At 33.8% G+C, this 22,058-nt stretch overlaps 1 protein-coding gene across 5 annotated transcripts; it reads right to left on the reverse strand.

Moving 5' to 3' along the window:
* Positions 1-6,507: 6,507 nt before the first annotated feature.
* On the reverse strand, positions 6,508-10,827 carry LOC111283097 (uncharacterized). Of its 5 annotated transcripts, none has more exons than XM_089760915.1 (9): positions 10,424-10,827; positions 9,672-9,794; positions 9,469-9,561; positions 9,248-9,374; positions 8,695-8,804; positions 7,990-8,070; positions 7,551-7,633; positions 7,139-7,461; positions 6,508-6,928 (listed from the first exon to the last, which is right to left on the reverse strand). In XM_089760915.1, the coding sequence occupies exons 1-8, from the start codon at positions 10,745-10,747 to the stop codon at positions 7,458-7,460; spliced, it is 945 nt and encodes a 314-aa protein (XP_089617041.1). In that variant the 5' UTR covers positions 10,748-10,827; the 3' UTR covers positions 6,508-6,928; positions 7,139-7,457. The 5 variants fall into 5 exon arrangements, with proteins under 5 accessions (XP_089617041.1, XP_089617038.1, XP_089617039.1 ...); XM_089760912.1 differs by having other exon boundaries at positions 7,139-7,421; positions 9,672-9,812; positions 10,424-10,819; XM_089760913.1 differs by having other exon boundaries at positions 7,139-7,421; positions 10,424-10,811.
* Positions 10,828-22,058: the final 11,231 nt, after the last annotated feature.

A 22,058-nucleotide genomic window follows, 5' to 3' on the forward strand; every position in this document is an offset into this window, starting at 1 on the left:
TGATGTTATTAGTTACTAACTTAAACATATGCTAGTCTTTTTAGGGTTTCCCATGGGAGAGTAGAAGCCTTGTCTTGGGTGTAAAAGTCGTGTATCTCAGAGGGTCATATTCTTCGACCTTTCTGGGATTAGTAGATATAGTCTTACAGTCAGTAGTCAGTGTTCTTATAGTTTGAGAACAGTTTTTGGACGAAGTGGACAATGGAGGATGTGATGGAATCGATGTGGAAAACCTTAAATTAACTGAGAAGGAGAAAGACCAGGTGGTGTCAAACGCAGAGGGGATTGGAAGAGGAACAGAAGTGGGTAAGACATGGCTAGTAGGTACGCTGCTCACCAGGAGGCCTTATAACAAGAAAGCAATGAAAAGAACTCTAAGGCTCCCATGGCGATTGGCCAAACAAGCTGAAATAGTAGAGCTGGAAGGCGATATTTTGCTGTTTAAGTTTGTTACAATGGTGGATAAAAGAAGGCTAATGGAGGGTGCACGATGGTCTTTCGACAAGCAAATAATACTTTTTCAGGAGTATAATGGGATTTTAAGACCAGAGGATTATAGTTTCAAAACTGCTTCGTTCTAGGTCAGGGTTTATGGCTTGCTTTTAGGGATGAGGTACCATGAACATGCTACAAGGATTGGGAATAAAATTACAGAACTGAGAGAGGTTGAGGCAACCCTCGACAAAGGAGGATGGTCAAGATTCATTAGGCTCAGAGTAGAGATAGATATTATGAAGCTGCTACGGAGAGCCGATTCGGTCGCCACGAAAGGGGACCTAAACTAGGTATGGGGAAGGTTAAGCTATGAAAGGCTCCCAAGTTTCTGTTACGATTGTGGTAGAATGGGGCACATAGAAGATGAATGCGACGGATTCCCACAAATGGAGTAGGGCCAAACAAATGGGAAACAATACGGGGCATGGTTCAGAGCATCACCTTTAAAGCATAAAGAGACTGCACGGGAAAAGTGCTTCAAGGTAACAAAAGGGGGTACAATTTCTGATGACAAGAGAGCGAAAAAAGAAAAGCTACGGACAAGAGAATAGGTGGAGGGTGGAGGATGGAGGATGGAGGCGAATTGATACGGAGATTGGAGATGGAATGCGTAAGGGGTCTGGACTCCAATTCGAGGCAGGGAAAGCGGGCTGAATCTCCAGTTTAAGGCGAAAATCATTCAAACGATAATGCCTATGCATGTAAAGGAAGGAATTTGAATAATGGGGGGATTATGAAGCACGTGGGAGTATAGAAGAAACCACAGGCGAGAAAATAGGAAATGGGGATCACAAAATATACGGCACAGTGGGACACAGAGGCTGGTTTTTCTTTTGATGTATGGCAAAATGTGGATGGGACGGTGGGCTTAGAGGGGGATAACATGTTGGTTCTGCAGTGCAAAAGGACAACCACAGACTGCAATGGACCAAGTTTCAATAACCTACAAAGATCACATTAAGAGACCCAGGAAATTCAGACAATTATCAGTAGTGTACCCAGCCATGTAGGGGAAATTGTGGGAACTATAAATACCATAACTGAGGAGGACCCATGCAACGTAAAAGAAAGCCAAACGAAGGAGAAAAGAACAAGGTGGAAGCAGTTGGTGAGAGAACCCAGGGATGAAACACCTTCGAAACGGATAAAAGCAAGAAAATGTAAATATGAGATTAGAGGAGCTCGAGTTATGGAGGTGGATGGGGTGGAGAAGAAAAGCAGAATATACCAAGATGGGGAATTTTCTGTGTTTGTTGAAACACCCGGATCAATACTGGAGACTAGATTCCAATCTCGTCGAAACCCATGACATGCATAGCATGGAATTGTTGTGGGCTTGGGAATCCACGAACAGTTCAAGCTTTTCAGAAAATGCTGAAGAAGGAAGATCCTGAGATGCTTTTCCTAAGCGAAACCATCTCTTAGGTGAAAAAGCTGGATACCATCAGAAGGAAATGCAAAATGATGGGCTTAGTTGGGGTTGATGCGAATGGGAGAAGTGGGGGCTTGGCTTTAATGTGGAAAGAGAGGGTGTAGGTGAACATGTAGAGTTACTTGAAGTATCATATAGATGTGGTGATTGAGAACGATGATGGGAAGGAATGGTTCCTTACTGGCTTTTATGGAGATCCAAACATAAGAACTAGAATCAAAGCATGGAACACGCTTAGGACGCTGGCCGTTAACAACCATCGAGCTTGGCTTTGCTTTGGAGATTTTAATGAAATATAATGGGACAGTGAGAAGGTTGGAGGTGCAAATAGACCCGCATTGCAAATGGCAGACTTTAGGAACGTGCTGGAGGAGACTGGGTTAAATGATCTGGGTTTCACAGGGACACCCTTTGCATGGAGTAGGGGAACCACAGCAGAAAGCAGGGTACATGAAAGACTAGATAAAGCTATGGCTAACAACACATGGTTTGAGATGTTTTCGACTTATACGGTCAGTCACTTGACAGACACAGTCTCGGATCACTGCCCGATTATGGTAAATACTAAAGGACATGGAGCTACATAACAGAAAAGCAAGCGAGCAAAGAAGAGACATTTTGAAGCTTGGTGGGTCAAAGAAACGAACTGCATGCAGATGGTGGAGGAGTGTTGGCAAAAGAATGGAGGGATGGGAATAAAACAAAAAATGGGAGTGCTAATGGGGGGATGACCGAACGGGCTAAAGGGAAGTTTGGTAAGATACACGTGGAGATTGAGAAAATGAGCAAAGAATTGGAAGATCTTCAACGCCAGGGGGCGGGGATGAGACCATTCAACAAGAGATAAAAGTGAAGCAACAACTAAACTAACTCATGGAGAAAAAGGAGACGTTTTGGTAATAGCGCGCTAGGGTCAATTGGCTTCAAGCAGGGGATAAGAACACTAGTTTCTTCCATGCCCAAGCTTCACATAGAAGGAGGAAAAATCGAATAATTGGTCTACAGGATGACAAGGGGGACGGGTAGGAAGGAGAAAGGGAAGTGGAAGGAATAGTATTGAAATATTTCGAGGATATCTTCAAGTCGCAAGGTAGCCATAATGTGGAAAGGATTTTGAATGCACTCAAGCCATGCATAACAGAGGAAATGAATAGATCACTAGTGAGTGTCTTTACAGAGGAAGAAATATACGAGGCAACAAAACAAATCCACCCCACCAAGGCACCTGGACCAGACGGTTTACCAGCCTTGTTCTTTCACAAATTCTGGCACATAATTGGTAAGGATGTTATGCATTTATGCTTATCAGTTCTAAATGAGGAAAGAGGGTTGGAAGAAATAAACAATACACACATTATTCTCATCCCAAAAATCGATAATCCGAGGAAAATGACCTAGTATAGGCCAATCAGTCTTTGCAATGTGCTCTACAAGATTGTGGCGAAAACTTTAGCAAGCAGATTAAAAAGGGTAGGCAGAGCACCTTTGTCCCGGGCAGATTAATTACGCACAATATAGTGGTGGCATATGAACTACTGCACTTGCTACGGCATAGGAAAAAGGGGAAGGAGGGATGGGGTGCCTTAAAACTTGATATGAGCAAGTCATATGATAGAGTAGAATGGGGTTTTGTGGAAGCAATTATGGGAAAGATGGGTTTCAGCTCAGGTTGGATATCATTGATAATGCACTGTGTTAAGATTGTACAATACAATGTGTTGATCAATAGGAAGGTAACTGATTCTTTTTATCCCGAGAGGGGACTCCATTAAGGGGACCCTCTATCACCTTACTTGTTTTTGTTCTATATAGAAGGCCTATCAACATTGTTTGATGAAGCCTTGAAGGGTGGCCCCGATGAGAGGAGTGAAGGCTAGTATATCTGGGCCCTATATCACTCACTTTTTCTTTGCAGATGATAGCCTCCTATTCATCTGAGCAAAAAAAGCTGAAGGCGAGAGGGTGAAATACTTACTAAAGTTATATGAGGATGGGTCTGGACAGAAGATTAATTATGACAAATCAGGTCTGTTTTTCAACAATAATACTCGTAACAACCAAAGAGAGCTTGTGAAAAGATTGTTTGGCATCCAGATACACTCAGCATTGAGAAATATCTAGGCCTCCCAATGATAGTGGGGAAGGTGAAAAGGAGAGCTTTCAGAGAAATAGCAGACAGGATGCGAAAAAGGATACAGCACTAGAGTCAAAGGTGGATATCTAATGGAGGTAGGAAGTCCTTATAAAAGCTGTGTTGCAATCCATCTCATTGAATGCCATCATGTTTTCTTCTACCAAAGGGACTAAACCATGAGCTAAATATGATTATGAGTAACTATTGGTGGAATAGAAACAAGAAGGGGACAGGTATACCTTGGCTATCATAGGGAAGAATGTGTATGAGCAAGGTAGCTGGAGGCATGGGTTTTAGAGATATTGACCCTTTCAATAGAGCTTTCTTAGCTAGGCAAGGTTGGAGGATACTGCAAAACAACTCCTCTCTAATCTATAAAGTGTTAAAGGGGAAGTATTTTCCAAGGACCTCATTTTTGGATGCAGAAATGGGCAACAATCCCTCGTACGTTTGGAGGAGTATATGCATAGGCTGAAAACTGACACAGAAGGGCTTAAGGTGAAGGGTGGGTAATGGGGAGAAGATACGTATATGGCATGGCCCGTGGATACGGAGGGAAGGCAGCTTCACTCCAATCCCAAAAGCCCAAGGTCAACCTTGTGAGTTCGTGGTCCATGAGCTTATTGATGCAGAAACAAAACAATGGGACGTGGGAAAGGTAACAAACTTGTTCATGGAGGAAACAGCAAATAATATTGTACAAATCCCTATAAGCAAAATAGGGGGCCAAGATGAGCTTATTTGGCACTACAACTGTAAAGGGGAATATAGTGTGAGCAGTGGGTACAAGCTACTAAGGGCGTTGGAGGATCAAGACCAGACAGAAGAACCAGCATCCAATAGGGGCACGGTAATGATAGCGAGCCGGGGATGTGGACGAAAATTCGGAAGACAAATGTTCCAAACAAGATTAGGGGTTTTGGCCGGCGGGCATGTCAGAAAATATTACCAGTATATGCTAATCTAAAACACAGGAAAATCATCGATGCAGGAACGTGCCCCGGCACGCCCTGGTTACATGCATGCATGCAAACGAAGTGTAGAGGGAAGCTGAACTTTCTAGATTCGTGGTGGGACATGACTGGCAAGATATGAGAGAATGGATGGGCAAAATAATGTCACAAGCAAGCACGGAAGACAGAGACAGACTAGTGGCAGTAGCATGGGCCATCCGTTATAGCAGGAATTAATCAGTGATCAATAACGCAGCAGAGCTGCCAACTCACAGCTCGTTTTGCACTAAGCTATATTGAGGAATTCCAGCAAGCACCAGAGAGTCAACAAAGAAGGGTACAAAGACAACCGGTGAGCTGGAAGGCACCATGTGAGAACACCATAGAGATAAATTTTGATGGGGCTTTAGAAACAAGAAGAAGAATTGGAGGAATAGGGGTGGTGAAACGCAACTGTCAGGGAGACATTATGGGGGCTGCTTGCAAACAAGTCAAGGGATGTAGCGAGGCGAGTATGAGCGAGTCGTATACAGCGGCAGCAGCAGTGCAGCTAGCAGTGGAAATGGGCTTCCATACAATTGAGTTGGAAGGTGACGCGCTTACCGTGATAAACCAGATTTTGCAGAAGGGAAAAACTCTGGCGCCTACAGGGACCATTACAAATGAAGTTAAAACGGGGCTGACCAAGCGCAATGGGTGGAGATGCCAACACATCAGTAGAGAGGCAAATAAGGTAGCTCACGAGCTAGCAAAGATGGCTCTGGTACAAAATGGGGATAGGTACTGCGTGAAGGAAGAGCAACCGGAAATTAGTGCACATGTAGAAACTGATAGAAGTTTTATTATGTACTGAAAGTCCTGCGTTTCAGAAAAAAACTTAAACGTATGCTGACGGTTATTGGTTCCACCTTGACCAAAAATAAAATAAAAATACATTCCACTTTTAATTAATTAATTAAAACTAAGCCAGAAACTTCTTCTTTTTTTTTTTCATTTTCTGCAGCAAAAAATGAAAATACTTTCTAGGCAGAGCCACAAACATGAATTTTGAAATCTGAGCTTGATCCAAAATGTTATTTTTTATTTAATTTTAAAATATATTTTAAAATAATAATATTTTCATATTTTAAAAATATTTTACTATATTTTTTTTAAAAAATTCAAACCTTTTAAACTTGAGGGGTGAGATCAGATCAAACTATGAACAAGACTTTCGAATGACTGGCCAAACCAGATCCGACCACGTACAAGTTTAGGTACTTGCTGCGCGCTCATGCTGTGGTTGGCATATGAAACTTGTTGTTGCGTGAAAATTCGCCGTAAAAATTATTTGAAATATGCATCTAGATGTGAAAATGTCATCTACAGACAAAAAATTTAGGAGTTCGTCTTATTTTATGACAAGACCTTTTATAGTTAGGCTTTCAACATTTGAGCTTAAGTTCTATCAGAAGATTTTATTATTAGTTAATAAAACTTTTATAAGAAAATACTTTTGTGGGAGAAAGACGGGCAAGGTATAATTGAATTATGCTCCGCCGGAAGCCAACAAAATAAATGAGAAAATACAGTAATTCAGTTTGTTGCAGGATTCAACAAATATTGTTTTGTTTGTCTTCTAAAATTTTGTTACAGGCGATTATAGGTAAATGTCTGGAACGACTCTGAGAAGCAAAGTAATGCTTCTTCCATTAGGAAAAGAGCAATATCCATATTGCCATCGGCAGTCAAGCCCGTAAGAAATGTCCTAAAGATTGTGAATAAAGCCTGGTACGTAGGCATGGCTACAATGAAATTGAGACACCACCGTATAAAAATTTTGGAAAACAATATGAAGAGCCTTGCAGTCAAATAGGGCACAGCTTGTTACTTGATGGTTGACTATATCTGTTAGTAGTTATCGTTGCAAGAAACCTATAAAAGAGAAGAACCCAAGTTAATGTTCAGAAAATCGTTTATTTAAGGAGAGAACTTAAACTTGAAAAAGTATCAGGGAAAGGAACGGAACAAAAACTGGATTTGCTTGTTCCTAGCATCTCATGTCTATTAACACTTGCACTCCAGTTTGAAAAGCACTCAATCACGGAAAAAAATTTGTTGCAATCAAACATAACAAATCCATACCTGAATAACTGGGTCACCTTCTTGAATGATCACCAGCACCTATATCATTAAAAATGTTAGCTGTTAACAAATGTTCCTAGTGTGTCTTACTTTACGAGTGATGGACCTGCCCATCCGAAGGCGTCGAGCTGTCAGTGCTTCTAGCAGAACAACTAAAGCATCCTCCACTGCTTTAGCCTGTTTATCCAATCCATGGGAGCTACACACTGGAAGAAGCTGCAGCTCCTCAAGAACACCAATAGCTGCTGCTGCCGTACAAGTTCGGTCCCGTGATGGTTGAGGTCTGACCTCAAAACAACATAGACGGTTATTATATACTTCAGCTGATGCAAATGGATTTAAGAATCAGAATAAGAAGCAGATGCCTATGGGATTTGACAGGCCTATGAAAAGCAATTGGTTTACAATTTACCGGAGTTTATGCATTGCAGATGCACCAGCGGCAAGAGATATGCAAGGAAGGTCTTCCTCTCCCCATACTAACTTTGCTCGCTCCTATAAATAACATTCTATCAACTTCTCAACTAGCAGTCCAAGAAAGTTTTTTAAAATATAGGTTCAGCTGTTCAGGTTACAATTAGACAACAGCAAAACTATGCCTTATTTTGATTTCAGAGCAGGCACCATAAAAGCAAAGGAAATTCTACCCACATTTTACAGAACTTCCAGCCCCATCTTTTAAAAATTTATTACAATAGGTCAATCATGAAGACTAAATCTCTGTGACATCTAAAGAGTAGAGATAGCGTCAATGTTGACATTTATTTTAATAATTAATGATACTATAATCCATAACTCTAAATGAAATGTATTGACAAAAGCAAATGAAAATAAAATGCTTAATTGAATACCTTTAGACGCCTGAACATTGCTGCAGAGTTGCTCCATGTACCATCAATCAGAACAAAATTCAGAGGTCTATCTCTAGTTGTCTGTGAAACAAAACCAACATTAAAATTACAAAAAAAAAAAAAGAAAAAAAAAAAAGAAAACCATCCAGTTGACATAATTTGAAAGGAGAGTAAAAGATTACAAGTAAATATATTGAATTTTTCCTGAGATGTGTTAATGCAAGAGCTTTATGCACTTGCCTACTATTTCTTTTTCTAATTTAAGTTGTTTCAATCACTGGTGAGATACAATCTCAGTAAGCTTTAAATATTACCCTTGTCATAGTTATTTACCCCAAAAGTACCACATGGCTTCCCCCAATACTTTACCACATATGGAGAAAAGATACTTCAGACAAACATATTGACAGGAAAGAATCCAAACAATGAACCAAACACAAACACTGCAATTGACATTGAAATTGTCTTTGAAAATATTATTAATATATAACAATGCAATTGGAATCCAAAACATTTATATAGTATCCAAAATAACCAGTTCCATGCAAATTTTTTTATAACGTGTGGTGAAATATGATCTTTAGGACATTACTGAAGTAATCTCCATCCTTTCAAAGTCAACACATTACTTTTCAAATATCATAAAGTAAAATGCAAAGCAAGCAAACTGTATAAAGAGTGATTTAGCATGTAAGAGGACATTACCGACGAGAGTGTACATTCCAGATCTGCTGAAGATTGGCAGCTAAAGGCATCCTGAACTGTCCTTGGTACTATATTCTGGTTGGGATAAAGGCACCAAACCTTGGTTTTTCCTGAAATTGCAAAGACCATGACAAAACTCACTAGGAAGACCTTTCTTTAATACCAAAATACTAGATAAAATAAACTTTAGAAGGCATAGCATCTTCAAGACAAGGATAACAGCTCACAATAGTCCTTGATTCATAATCACAAAAGAACACTATAAAGAAGGCAAACCAAAATTTATGTTCCCCTCAGTCAAAAAGTGCTGAAGATAGTTTTTTTTTTTTTTTTATCTTAATTGCAATAAAAGATGATTACATTACGAAAGAAAAGAATTTGGATACTCAAGTAGCAAGAAAAAAGACATTTTCACTATATTACACTTCTAATGGACCAAAAGTAACTCCACCTGCTCTGAAATAAGCTTTAGAACTCAACCACATGATTCTGTAAATAATGTAACCACCAATACAGAAATATTTCACTGTTTTAGAAGAAGGCTAAAACAAACCCGTATCCTTAAATGCATTCCACATGATTTTCTCATCTTCAGAAATACCATAAAGACACAAAGTTGCAGCTTGAACACCAAATAGTTGCCATAACAACTTCCCAGTGTTGTTCTGCCGTAGAAAATCCTGAAAAAGGAAGATTACATGTTTGATGATATAAAAAGGAATATGCTAGGGATCAGGAGCATCACTATATCAAAAGGTAAAAGAAAATTCTAACCTTTGGATGCATATACAACCAAAACCTGATGCCGTGCCATAGTGAGCAAGGCTTGATGTTTGAACACATACAATCTTCCATAGGAAGCCAACACTGAAAATTAATCAAATTAATTATCAAATTATGAAAAGATAAGGAAATTACTTCTAACGGTTTTTCTTCACAGAAACAGATCAATTATAGCTCTGAAAGCCACCAAATACCTTCTGGCAGAGGTAGCCCCGACTTCCAAGCAACCGGCATGCTATTTGTCGAGCAGAAAAGAACTGGAACTTTTTTTCTGAGTCACCCAAAGCCTGATATTTTGCTCTGTGCTTCTTGTCCTCCTGAATTTTAAAATCTCCCTGATTTTTACCGCAATTGACCAAAAGCAAGAAAATGCAATAACAGAAAACTAGTAAATGACACAATAATCATAGGTAAGAAGACTCAATGAGAAAAAGCAATAACAGAAAGGAAAGATGATAACACCAATGAAGAAAGGGGGCACCGCAGAAACTGAAGGAAATATATAATTGGTAAATTTATAAACCATGAAAAAATCACGACTAGTCTATTTGCGTTTATTTACCTAAGTGGAATTAAAATTGAAGTACATTGACTTAAACCCATTTGGTATCCCATTTGGTATCCATGGAACAAGGCAAATATATAGGCTTTTCTGTGCGCAATATCATTCATGATCCAAATACCAGATGATAAGGCAATGTAGAAAAAAAAAAGCTTATATTTTCACATAAGAATATACCGCGGGCAGCCACAATGCTATATTCCTTGAAACATAATAAAAACATAAAAGTATTTCTCCCATTTCAGACGTCAAAAATGAAATGGCAAAAAAACAATATTTTAGATATCCAAGAAAAAAAAATCCAAATTAAATAACATAGGAAACATACGAATGTATACATTATTAATGCCAGAAAAATTAAAAAAGAAAAGTTGAACGGTGAACCTGTAATTTGCCACCATTACCACCAAAAACCATGTGGGCATCAATATTATTCTCCAAAAGCTTCAAATCCTGAATGACCTCGGTTACCATTGGTGGTACTGGAGATACGCAGCCCCATCCTTGCCATTCCTCCAATGTGATGGTGCCGCCGAATCGGTCATCATTTACTTGAGCTTCTCTTGGAGAAGAACGAAAAGCAGAGTTCATGATTGAGCTGTTATGGCTTCTGGGTCGAAACTCTTTGTGGGTTGTGGCTGAGAATTTGAGAGATGGGGAGAATTGAAATGTAAATGTCAAGACCCTATTGCCGGCGCTGCTCAGCATGGTTTACAGCCGGGTTTTCTCAGGGTTTTGCTTTAATTTTGTTTCCTTTTCTCTCTTTTATTTTTCTATTTTTAGTTTGGGCTTTGATATTGACCCAAAAATCTTAGGCCTTGAATATGAGAATGTGATTTCTATGTTGTTTATAAGTATCCTGTTTTCATAGAAATCACACGGTATTTTAAAGTTTGGTGGCCTATTTTCAATGTTTGAAAAATTAGATTTGGTTAAAATATTAAAAAATTTCTGAACTATTTCATTTTTTAAAATAATTTTTATATTTTTATTTTATTCAAATAAATTTTTATATTTCAATTTGTATCAAATAAATTCTTATTTCGAATGAAAGGATGAATTTTAAGAATTTAATTAAATACAAATTAAAACTTTAAAGGTTTGTTTGGATATAAATTAAATATTAAAATTTTATTTAAATGTAAATTAAAAATTAAAGAATTATTTGAATAAAAAATTTAAGAAATTATCTAAATAAAATTATAAAATTTAATAATTCTTTTATTATTTTAGCGATTAGATTTCTCTGTTGTTAGAAGAAGAAAATGTAGGTTATTTCAAACATAGCCACATGGACTACTTTCATAGCAGTGACGCATCAACTGGATATCTTATAAATAACTAAATAAACCAAGGCATAGCTTGGGCCAGCTTGCTTATTGTTACATTGGCGGGTCCAGCTGTGACTAATAAAACAAAGCAGTCACTAGATTTCACATTTTATATATTCTTATTGTATAAGATATTAACAATTTATCTATTTAAATTATATTTTAAATTGTACTTTATATAAAAATTATACGTCATAATTTATATTGATAAAAAAATATAAAATTATTTTTTAAAATTTATATATAATTTTTTATTAAAATTTTAATTCGTGTTATTTTTATATATTTTTATATTATTTTTATATTATATTACTTAATCATATTTTAAATTACCAAATCGTTGAGCACTTGCTCATAAACTTGTATTATTTGAATTCATGGGCACCTTTGTGTGCGCAATGGCATATGATCAATCCTATCAATAGGTGAACTAGCACATCAATATGCTAGAAAACTTATGTGCTTTAGATTGAATACTAATGATAGTCTTTAATTGCTCCTCAATATAGAATCCAAAGTATCCCAATTGTTCGTGCCAAGCTATTGGACAAGGTTAAAAGCCTAAAATCATAAGCTTAGAGGTAGGTTTATCATGCTTCAAACCCGAAGATTTAGAATATAATAACACTGTATACTCGTGAGACAAATTTCACAAGCATGTAAGAGAACAGATATCAAATTAAATCAAAATCTCCAATAATATCTAAAATAATACCTTACAAAATCTCAAGTTTACAAAATTATACTCTTTGCAAGTTGGTTGAATATACTAAAGTTCTTATCAACAAATCTTTTAGAATCAATAATAAAATACTTATTTCGAAAGTAATACCATATTAAAGACAGATGCTAATCTTGCTAATCCAAGTAGTTATCAAGATTAAGTCTCTCAAGACATAAATATTGAAATCTAAAAAAGTAAAGAAAAATAAAAGAATGAGTACGATGACTCAGCAAGTAACTGATATCATCTCAGTTGGATTAAGCATGCCATAAAACATTCAGGCCAAAACATTAACTAAATGATTTAAAAATATTTTGCGTAATTCTATATTCACAAACATATTTTTAAAACCAGATTCTTGGATCACAAAACGGAATCAAATATCACAAAATTATAAATTTATTTAGTCTCCCATAACATACTATGATCACATTTAATCCGTGTGTTATAGGTCAGAATCAAAAAATTTTTCTCTTGTGCAATAGGACAAAAATATATCAGAAGTAACTTGATTGTTGCATTAACAATCATAATTATCCCGTTAGTAGAATAGGACAGAACAAAAATCACAATAACTTCTTTAGTGCAATGAGATAAAAGTATATCATCCATGGCATGGTAAACAAAAATCATTATTCTTAATTAGTGGCATGGTTCAAAACCGGTATCGATATCACAAAGTACATATTGATATGGTCAACAATTAACCGTAGTTGACAAGGTCAAAATATAGTCATACTAGGAGACAAAAGCCAAAATATATTTTCAGATTACCCAACATATACAAATTCAATATTTATAAATTTTCTTAAAACATAATCCATACAAAGTAAAATTTCATAATCATTCCAAACCAAAATTTCATATTCCAACAAACGATGGATATAACAATATATTATTACAAAATCATATTCGAAAATCAAAATAATATCAAATCATATTTCAAACTCATAATAAAGAAATCATATATATTTTTTGCATGCTCAACCCGATTTACAAAACAAATGGATAAAACAATATATATTATACATTTCAATTCTAAATATATTGAGGTTGATTTTTAAGGACATAAAAATCGAAGAAATATCAAATTACTTACTTGATACACTAAACCAAAATTTAAGCAACAAATCACCCAATTCTCTTAATATCCTAATAATTCAAGAAATACTCAAAGATCAAAATTTAACCTAAAAACATAAATTTAACGAAAGCAAACCTTTCATGGGTCATTCTAAACAAATTGGGTTGTGTGGCGACCTTTTCGACAATTTGATACTATTTGAAAATATTTTCTTTCAGCATATAAAGCAAATTTTCTTTCAATATAGCAAAATGTCTAGAATTGAATATAAATATGAAATTAATGATTAAAACATAAAAATCAATAGCACTATAAATTTTTACAAATATTTAATTTTTAACATTTAATTAATAGTAATCATTTTTTTTGTAAATATGAATATAATTTAATAGCATTTTAACAATATTAATAAAATAAAATTAACAAAGTAAAAATATATTAAAATAAGTAAAAATTCATTAAAAATAATATAAGTAAAATTCAAGTAATTTTTAACTAAATACATTAAATATTAGACGAAAATAATTTTTAAAACAATTAAAAACAAGAGTTTTTAAATTATGAAAATTTCACATTTTATGATCATTTTTCTTACTTTAAGCAACAAAATCTTGAGCATCCTACGATTCCTAGTGACAAAAAAAGCATGAATTTAAAGTAAGAATGTAATACTACAGCTTAGAATTTTGTTTCGACAAAAATGATTTCTAAAAGCCTAAGTTTTGAGGGTTAAAACTTGACAAATTATCACAAATAGCCCAGATTTCTGGATTTCTTATTCATGAAACTTAATTTGGGGCTTTGATTCTCTTAATCTATAAATCATCTAAACAAACCAATTATATAACTAGAAAGTTCACATTTCATATTATCAAAAGCATCTAAAGTTCAACCAAATATGCCATTGGAGTAAGGAGTTTCGATGATTCAAAGTTGGATGTCTATAATTATCAAAAACTTAAAAATAAAAAATTTGAACTACTAAAGTCTCCTAAATTACTTAACTAAATAAAGTACCACACATTACATTAGAAAGGTCTTGAAGAGACCTTTTCATTGGTACTCATAATTTGTCAAATTGTCATCAAAAAATTGCTAGAATATTTTTGAAGTTGAAAAGATATAAAAATATAAGTTAGGTTTATAAAAAATTGCATAAAATATGAAAATTCCAAGAGTTTTAAGCAAAATCTTACCTTAATCAATGATTTTTAGGATTGTTTGCATTATCTCTTTTTCTATTCATCTTGTTGAGCATTTTTTTTAAGTTTTCTATTTTTTTTCTCTTAGATAAACTATCGAAGGAAAACTAAAAAAGTTTATCTTCTATTTTTTTTTAACATATGGGCTAGGTTAACTAATTAATGTATGAAATTAGGCTTGGATATTACAAGGTTAAAAGTAAAGGTTGGAGATTTATTTAGCGTTTTTCTCTGATGCTTAAATCAGTGCTCAAAATGAAAGAGAATGATAAAAATCTTAATAAGAAAGAGAAAGAAATTGAGTGCCTGTACTTGGTGTAAGGGAGGCTTTTATACCTATAAGGTAAGGATGTAAAGCTTGGGTGGCTTAAGCTTTGAAAATCGAGCTTGAGATTTACAATACTAGTTAAACTTGACTTCACAAGTGGAAGTTTGATCAAGAGATACCAAATCAGCATTCTTATGTGCCTTTAGGTAGAAGGTCGAGTTGGTTGAGTTGACGTGAACACCTAGATTTCAAATTTGCTCGTCATGTCAAGGTTAAAATGATTAAATTACCCTTATTTTTTTATGAGTCACCCTCTAAGGAAAAAGTTCATAATACCCTTATTACCAAAATGCCCATAACAATTTATCTTCCTATCAAGTAGTTTGAGGTATTAAATGACTAAAAGGTCAATCTGCTATTTATCAAGTCGAGCTAAGAGTTGAGTGTGAATTTTGTAAGATTTTTGTAACTCAGTAATAATGAAATAGTTTTCATGGCAAACTTGATGTGATTTTTTGCAAAATCTGTGCTAAAGCAGTATCGCCTATCCGACTAAAATACTTTATTTTCGTTACTTATGTAATGTGATTGATGTGACACTTGAAATAATTTTTTGAATAGATTAGTTGCTAATTCATTTAAACTAGTAATCAATGAGGAGAAAGAAGTTCATGTGAGAATTAAAAATTTAGGGAGTTCTTTAAATTTGAATAGAGAAGTTGAAAGGTCGTCCTTGGTTCATATACGATGGCGTTGCTTAATCTATATCGTCCATCCAATTTGGATTTCACTTATATAAAATACACTTGAGACCATTATTTTCTCACACTTCCTAGAATTTTTCTTGCCTATTTGCTATTATACTAACTTGTTCTTTCATTGATCTCGTAAGTATTTTTAGCTATCTTTGCTTGACCTTTCTTTTTCCTTTTGATTACCTCATATGTCTCCTAACTTTTTTATAAGTCTTTTAATTTTAGGGTAGTGACTAGGAATGATTAGCTTGGCTAGAGTAGAATAAAAGATCTTTGAGATGATGAGATCCTATTTATTGTTACAAGAAAAAATTATAATTGAGTTGCTTATTGATTAAATTCAATGTCTATAGAAGACATAAAACAACTTGAAGAGAATGCCTAAGTTAAGGGTGAAATAGTTCTCTAAGGGATGGATGGGCTTTTAGTGACAATAGATTTCGACCTTTAAAATCTTCTTGTTTCAATTAATGTGGTTAGTTCATTTCCTTCGTCTGACCTTCCTTTACTTTCTTTAACTTTTCCTCATCAGTTCCTCCAAATACCTTTTCTAGTCAAACCCTCATATTTGTTAAACCTTTAATGATTCTTTCTAGTGCCCAAATCACTATAGATATAATCTCTAACTCTGATTTTGGATCAACATCTAACATAAAAAAGTATTTTTTTTCTTTATCATCTTTGTCTTCCTCCATTGTCATCAAAGTCTTTGGTCCTATAAAGGTTTAATGATCTTTTTTAGTTTCTAGCAACCGAGCAAATTAGAGAGGAGATTTTTGAGACTAAACAGGTTCTAGAATATGAATAGGTTGATGAGTTTGACTAAACTAAGAAAGCATGAAAGTGATGATGAAACAGATGGTTCTAATGCCAAGGTTGATGTCTTTATCCTTTTTTACACTTTTTCTAAGCTTGACATTAACCTTAAAGATGTGATAAAAAAGTTTAAAGGGTCGAGCTATTCTTAAAGAATGCCCTAATCTTTGCTCGGTTCATCACGTCGCAACTTTAAAAGATATGTTTGATCTTATTTTAGAAGATTACAAAGTAATTATGCTTAATTTTGAGGATAAAGTGACCAGCGTAGTAGATTTTGATGAGATATAGGTTAATTGGGACTCCATTTTGGTCAGTTTTAGCGTTCCCTTCCATTTTTTTTATTAGTAAGCTTTTCTTAACTTACAATTTAACTATTATTCAATTCGCCCCTAATTCTTTTAGGTAAAGAATAAGCTTTATCATTTTTTGTAGAGTTAGGTCATGTTTCTTTCATAAGTCTTTTTAAGAAATTTTTTACTGTTAAGAAACATCTATATGATATGAGCTAGTATTATATGACAGTTTATTCTTTTAAACGAATATTTGCCAATTGCCTTAACTCATTAAAAACATGAAAAAACTTTTTTATTTTATGTTTAGAAGATTAGCGAGGTTTGGGAAATAAGTAATAAGTTGAGCTTATTTGAAAAGGTTAAGACAAACCCTTTGACCAATGATAAGCTCGAGGCTCAAGACACAATGAATGACTTCCTTAAGGGCAGGAAGCTAGTGATAGATGTGAATGAGTTGACCTCTCCTAATGTCGTTAAAAAGGTCGAATATTGGGGTAATCTTCTTATTATCTTTTCATTATAAGTGTTTTCTATCTTAAATATTTTCTAACTCTTAGCTTAATTTTTCAGTTAAAGATATGATTGGTTAAAAGACATTAAGCTTTGACATGACCAAGTTAACCTAGGCTCATGAGAAAAAAAGAGTGGCAAGGCTTTTTCTCAGCTCGATGGCCTATCTTGGAGCACCAAAATCATTAATTAACCACCATTTTAACGTATTCAAATTAAGAGCAAGAGTTTTGTAATGATGCAAAAGCTAAAGCAAAATGTGACCATGAAGAAACCCCAAAATAGGCCAATGATTGAATCTTCATCTTCTGATCCTATGCTTACGCTCTAGTTTTCCTTTGAGAAATACTTTGTCATCTTTGAATTTGATGAGAGAGAAAGTGCTTTTAAAGTTTTTGAGGTGGTGAAGAAAATCACCCATACAATAATTATCAAGAGGCGTAAGTTGCAAATCATTTTTAACTTAAAAAATTTTTCAAGTCTAAGTTCGATTTATTTATGATTTTGTAGATTTTGATCAACTCCTTCAATTTGTCTCTCAAAATATGGGTCAGAACATGGTGCACACCTATAAGGCTCTTTCTCACTTCCACAGAGTTGAGCAAGATATGAAAAGATACACCAAAGATATAAATTCCCTTATAAACAGCTTCAAGAAGCTTAAGATCTCTAATGCTAAGTATAAAAAGACTAACAATGAGCTTGGCAAGTATTTGTGATTTGAGTTTTGATGTAAACAATATGTGCATGTCAAATTCCCTAAGCTCAACGATCCATTTAATCTGTTTTTTCGACAGTTCAAATTTTTACAAAATATCCTTTAGTGGTTGATTAGTTAAAACATTTATAGTATGGGACTAAAAACATAGTCTTAACTTCTTGTTGATGTTATAGTAGCATAGGCTAGTTTTTCTATCTTCTAGTAGTTAAATTCAACTCTTGCTAAATTTTGTTTAGTATTCAACCTATGGACTATTATTGAATGATTTATTTCGAGGATATTTGATGAAGTCCAAGCAAATTGGTCAACATTATTTTTTAACAAGTGTATCAATTTTTCTTTATGGACGAGCTTGTTTCCTATTTATATTTATTTTTTCTAATTATTTTCAAAAAAATGGCACAAGTACAAAATCTTTTATTGGTTTTGGTTAAGCAAAATCAGTTTCATGCTTTTAATAAATGATTTCTTTTTATTCATTTAGATCGAAATTGATTCTTGTGAAAATGATAATACTTAATGTAAATTTTTGCTTATTGACTTATTTGCTTAATTGATAGGAAAACAAACTCATGCATTAAAATGCTAAGTGTGAGTTGTATTCAAATGAATTCATTTAAACTCAATGGTATGCTATCCATAGTATGAAATTCGGTACTAGTTTGAAAGCTCATTTTCACAAAAATATTTACAAGTTAGCAAGTTTAAAAGTTTTTTTTTTCATTTTTGGCTTTTAAAAAAGTAACTTTTTATTTATTCATTTCTTGGTCGGTTGCTCTTTCTTACCTTTTGACTTTTTTTTTTTGTCTTTCTTTCTTTCTATCATCACTTTAACCTCAATTTCCTCTTTTCCCTCTCATGGTGGTAACATAACACTATCTTGTTGTAGATCGGTCTCTTTAAATTTTTTTTTGTCTCATTAAGAATAGGAAATTTGATTTTGAGGTAGTGAATTGAGCTTATAATTCTCATAATAGACTAGCTTGATCAACTTAAGATCATATTGTATGTGAGGACACATTAATTACCATAAATTTAATAACTAAAGTGATAGCCTTCGACTCAGTTTCTAGTGTGATTGGTAACCTGATAGTGTATTTGACTGAAACCTACTTATTTCCAAAATCATTCAGAGTGGTGATGAAAGATCTTAACATATCTTGGTAACTTTCATCTTGAGTATGTTGGAGTAGTATAGAACGTCAATCGAGTTCTCATTATTAAACAATATCTTTTTTACCACATAATTGTACACCTTAGCTTGTATGAAAATGGCATCATTATGAGGAAATTGGATCCCCTCCAAATATTTCAAGCTAAATGAGATTGCCTGTCTTTCTAGTTTTTTGCTTCTTGGCTATGTACCTAATGAGCATAACTGTTTTTTAGTCAAATTTTTTCTTAGTTGATGCCAAAGTCTCGTTAGTTATCACATTAATAATCCTTAAAATGGGTTTGTTATCCATATCATTTTTTTGTTTATCTCTCTAGCTAGGTCTATGATTGATATTACCTCGATCATCAACTTCTCTTTTATACTTTTGGTTTTTCTTGATTGCTTTCTTCTGTCTCTATCCCTAAAATTCTTTTTATTCTTTCATTGTTTTCTACCATCCATAAACCTATTTAGTCAACTTTCTATAATCAAATTCTTTATTTTATTCATTAAATCTATACAATCCTTAATGTTGTGGCCATGATCTTTGTGGAAAGCACATCTCTTGATTGAATCTTTTTAGCTATTTTGCCTTATGGCTTACACCATATGAGCTAAAAGTCCTTTTTTGATTTGCATTAAAATTCTCTCTTGGGAGGTATTTAGTGTAGTGTAATTATTGTATCTTCTATTTGGGCTCCTCATCGTAGGATATCTATTAGTTGATTTTTTTCCTTCTTGGGGTTATCGTTTTCTCTATCTCTTTTACAATTAAGGTGGGGGGATATTCGTATCTCACCTCAGATACTTTTCATTGTAATTTTAATGTCTATATATTTTTTTGACTATTAAATGCATGTTAATCAATGTTTTATGGGGTTTTTAAGAAAAGAGTGAGCTTGAAGTGATACTTTTTATCCCTTAGCCCACTTATCAAGGTAGCCATAATAGCCATTTACTCTAAGCGTTTCTTTTGAAGAGTTTTAACATTAAAACCGTGACATACTCTTTCAATGATTCATTGTATCCTTGGTACATGGACATCAGATTAAGTGTAGGTTTTTTTATTCAATGATTGCTGATGAAATGGGTTAGGAAAGAGTGATCAAACTATTTGAAAGTTGAGACTAATTTTGGTTCCAAGCTGGTATACCATGACCGAGTTATTCTTTTAAAGGTAGTAGTAAGTTTTTTGCACATTAAGGGCTCATCAACTCCTTGTATCAGTATGTTAACTTCTATAAAGTTCAAGATGGTCAAATGGTTACCATCATAAGTCTCTAAAGTAGACATCTTGAATCTTTTTGATGGTTGATCTTGGTCATTATCCTCAATAAAGGAAAATGTTTCCAAAAACTTAAGCTCATCATCAAAGGTGGAAACTTTATTTTTTAACTCTTCCTTCACTGTCTTTATTTGATTTTCTAAGTCATTATTGGGCTGTGATTCCAAGGTAGCTTGTTTGGACTTTTGAGTAGTCTGTGTTTGAGTATTTATGGGGTAATGACTTTTAGGGGTTTCATTTTTTTTAAGGGTCGACAAAGCAACACTATTGTCATAGGTAAACAAATTTTGAATTTGTGGGTTTTTAAAAGCTCCAAGGACTGTTTCTTTCGAGGACTACGGCGGAGTTAGGTTATGAATCAATTTTTTTAGTGACTATAGTTGTTGGGTGAGAGTTTTGAATTGTTTCATGATCAGGGTCATTTGTATAGGTCGATTTTGGTTTGGTTGATTAAGCTGTGTCAATCCTAGCTACAACAGTGTTATCACTTTTTTATGGCTCTCTTCTTGAGAGGCATGATTCGGTCAGCAAAATGGAAAAAAGACCCTTACTTGATGGTCAAAATGTTCGTGCTAAATTGTCCAATAAGTTAAAAACCTAAAATCACAAGGTCAAAAGTTGGTTAAAAGCAAAAGCTAAAAGTTTTTTCAATATTTGTACTTTGACACTTAAGTTAGTGCACGAGAAGAGAGAGAATAAAAGAAATTTTAAAAAAAGGGAAAAGAAAATTAAATGCCTATACCTAATGTGAAGGGGTTATTTATACATGTAAAGTGAGAGTGTACGGTTTGGGTAGCCTGAACTTTGAAAATAATGCTTAAGATTGCTAATACTAGCCCAACATAGCTTAATAGGTAGAGGTGCAGTCGAGGGATGACAAGTCAGCATTCTTTTATAATTTTTAGTGAAAGGGTAATTAACCAAATTGACGTAGATTCCTGATTTTTGGTAAATCTACCATGTCACCTGAGTCAAAATGACTAAATTACTTTTGCCTTGTTTATGAGTCACCTTAAGAAAAAAAAATCCATAATGCCCTTATGATTATAAAAACCCCTAACACCAACAATTATAATCTTTGTTAATGGCAAGGATAAAGATTCAATTATCAACATTGTACCAAAAACTATTCTATCCATAAGCATAAAGAAATTCTTTTAAATAAAGGATGGTATTAACTAATGGAAGTATCAACACTCGTTATAGTTTAGATATAGTTTAGCATGACTATTGTAGTTGAAAAAAAATGATTTTGAGCAAATTGCATTTGAAAAGTGTTGTAAAAAATTATGGTTTAAAATTTTGAAATATTTAAGATTGCTGTGAAAAATTACAATATCTAAAAAGTACATGTTGAAAAAGAAAAAATAAGTTTTTTTTGCCAAAAATAAATAATTGAATGGGTACTTAGTAATTTTGTTTTCAAATCATGAATTTCAAACTGTACTTCTTAATTAGTTTTTATGGTTGGCTAACTTTTAACAGTCAAAATGTGCTTTTAACACAACCATAATATGTTTAACATAATGCTAAACAAGAGCCTAATTGTTAGATGCTTTTATTCTCTGCATTTAATGTTGAGAAAGTTTCCCTACTTTGATATCAAATTTGGAAGCTTTTTCTTATAAGTTTTATTTTGATACATGTTTATGTTTAATGTGATATATTTCTTTATTCTCATGTTAAGACATTTTATGTAAAATAATTTAAATGAAAAAAATATATTCGCCTATCATCATTCGATTAATTTGCAAATATCCAAATAAATTTTTTCAATCCTTAATTAACACACCATATCAAACTCATAAAAGAAATTGTTATAACATTAATATTGTTTAGCATAAATTTATAGAACAAAAATAGAAATAAAA

The sequence above is a fragment of the Durio zibethinus genome, chromosome 5, assembly GCF_047325235.1.
Source record: "Durio zibethinus cultivar Kanyao isolate XHJ-2024 chromosome 5, ASM4732523v1, whole genome shotgun sequence".
Lineage (NCBI taxonomy): Eukaryota > Viridiplantae > Streptophyta > Magnoliopsida > Malvales > Malvaceae > Durio > Durio zibethinus.

Excerpts from the sequence above, each read along its gene's own strand:
- LOC111283097 (XM_089760912.1), bottom strand. The coding sequence starts at position 10,747 with ATGCTGAGCAGCGCCGGCAATAGGGTCTTGACATTTACATTTCAATTC. Across the intron at positions 9,813-10,423 it reads GTAATGGTGGCAAATTACAG|GGAGATTTTAAAATTCAGGA; the intron begins GTTCACCGTTCA and ends GGTAAAAATCAG. Across the intron at positions 7,422-7,550 it reads TCTGCAATGCATAAACTCCG|ACCTCAACCATCACGGGACC; the intron begins GTAAATTGTAAA and ends TTTTGAGGTCAG.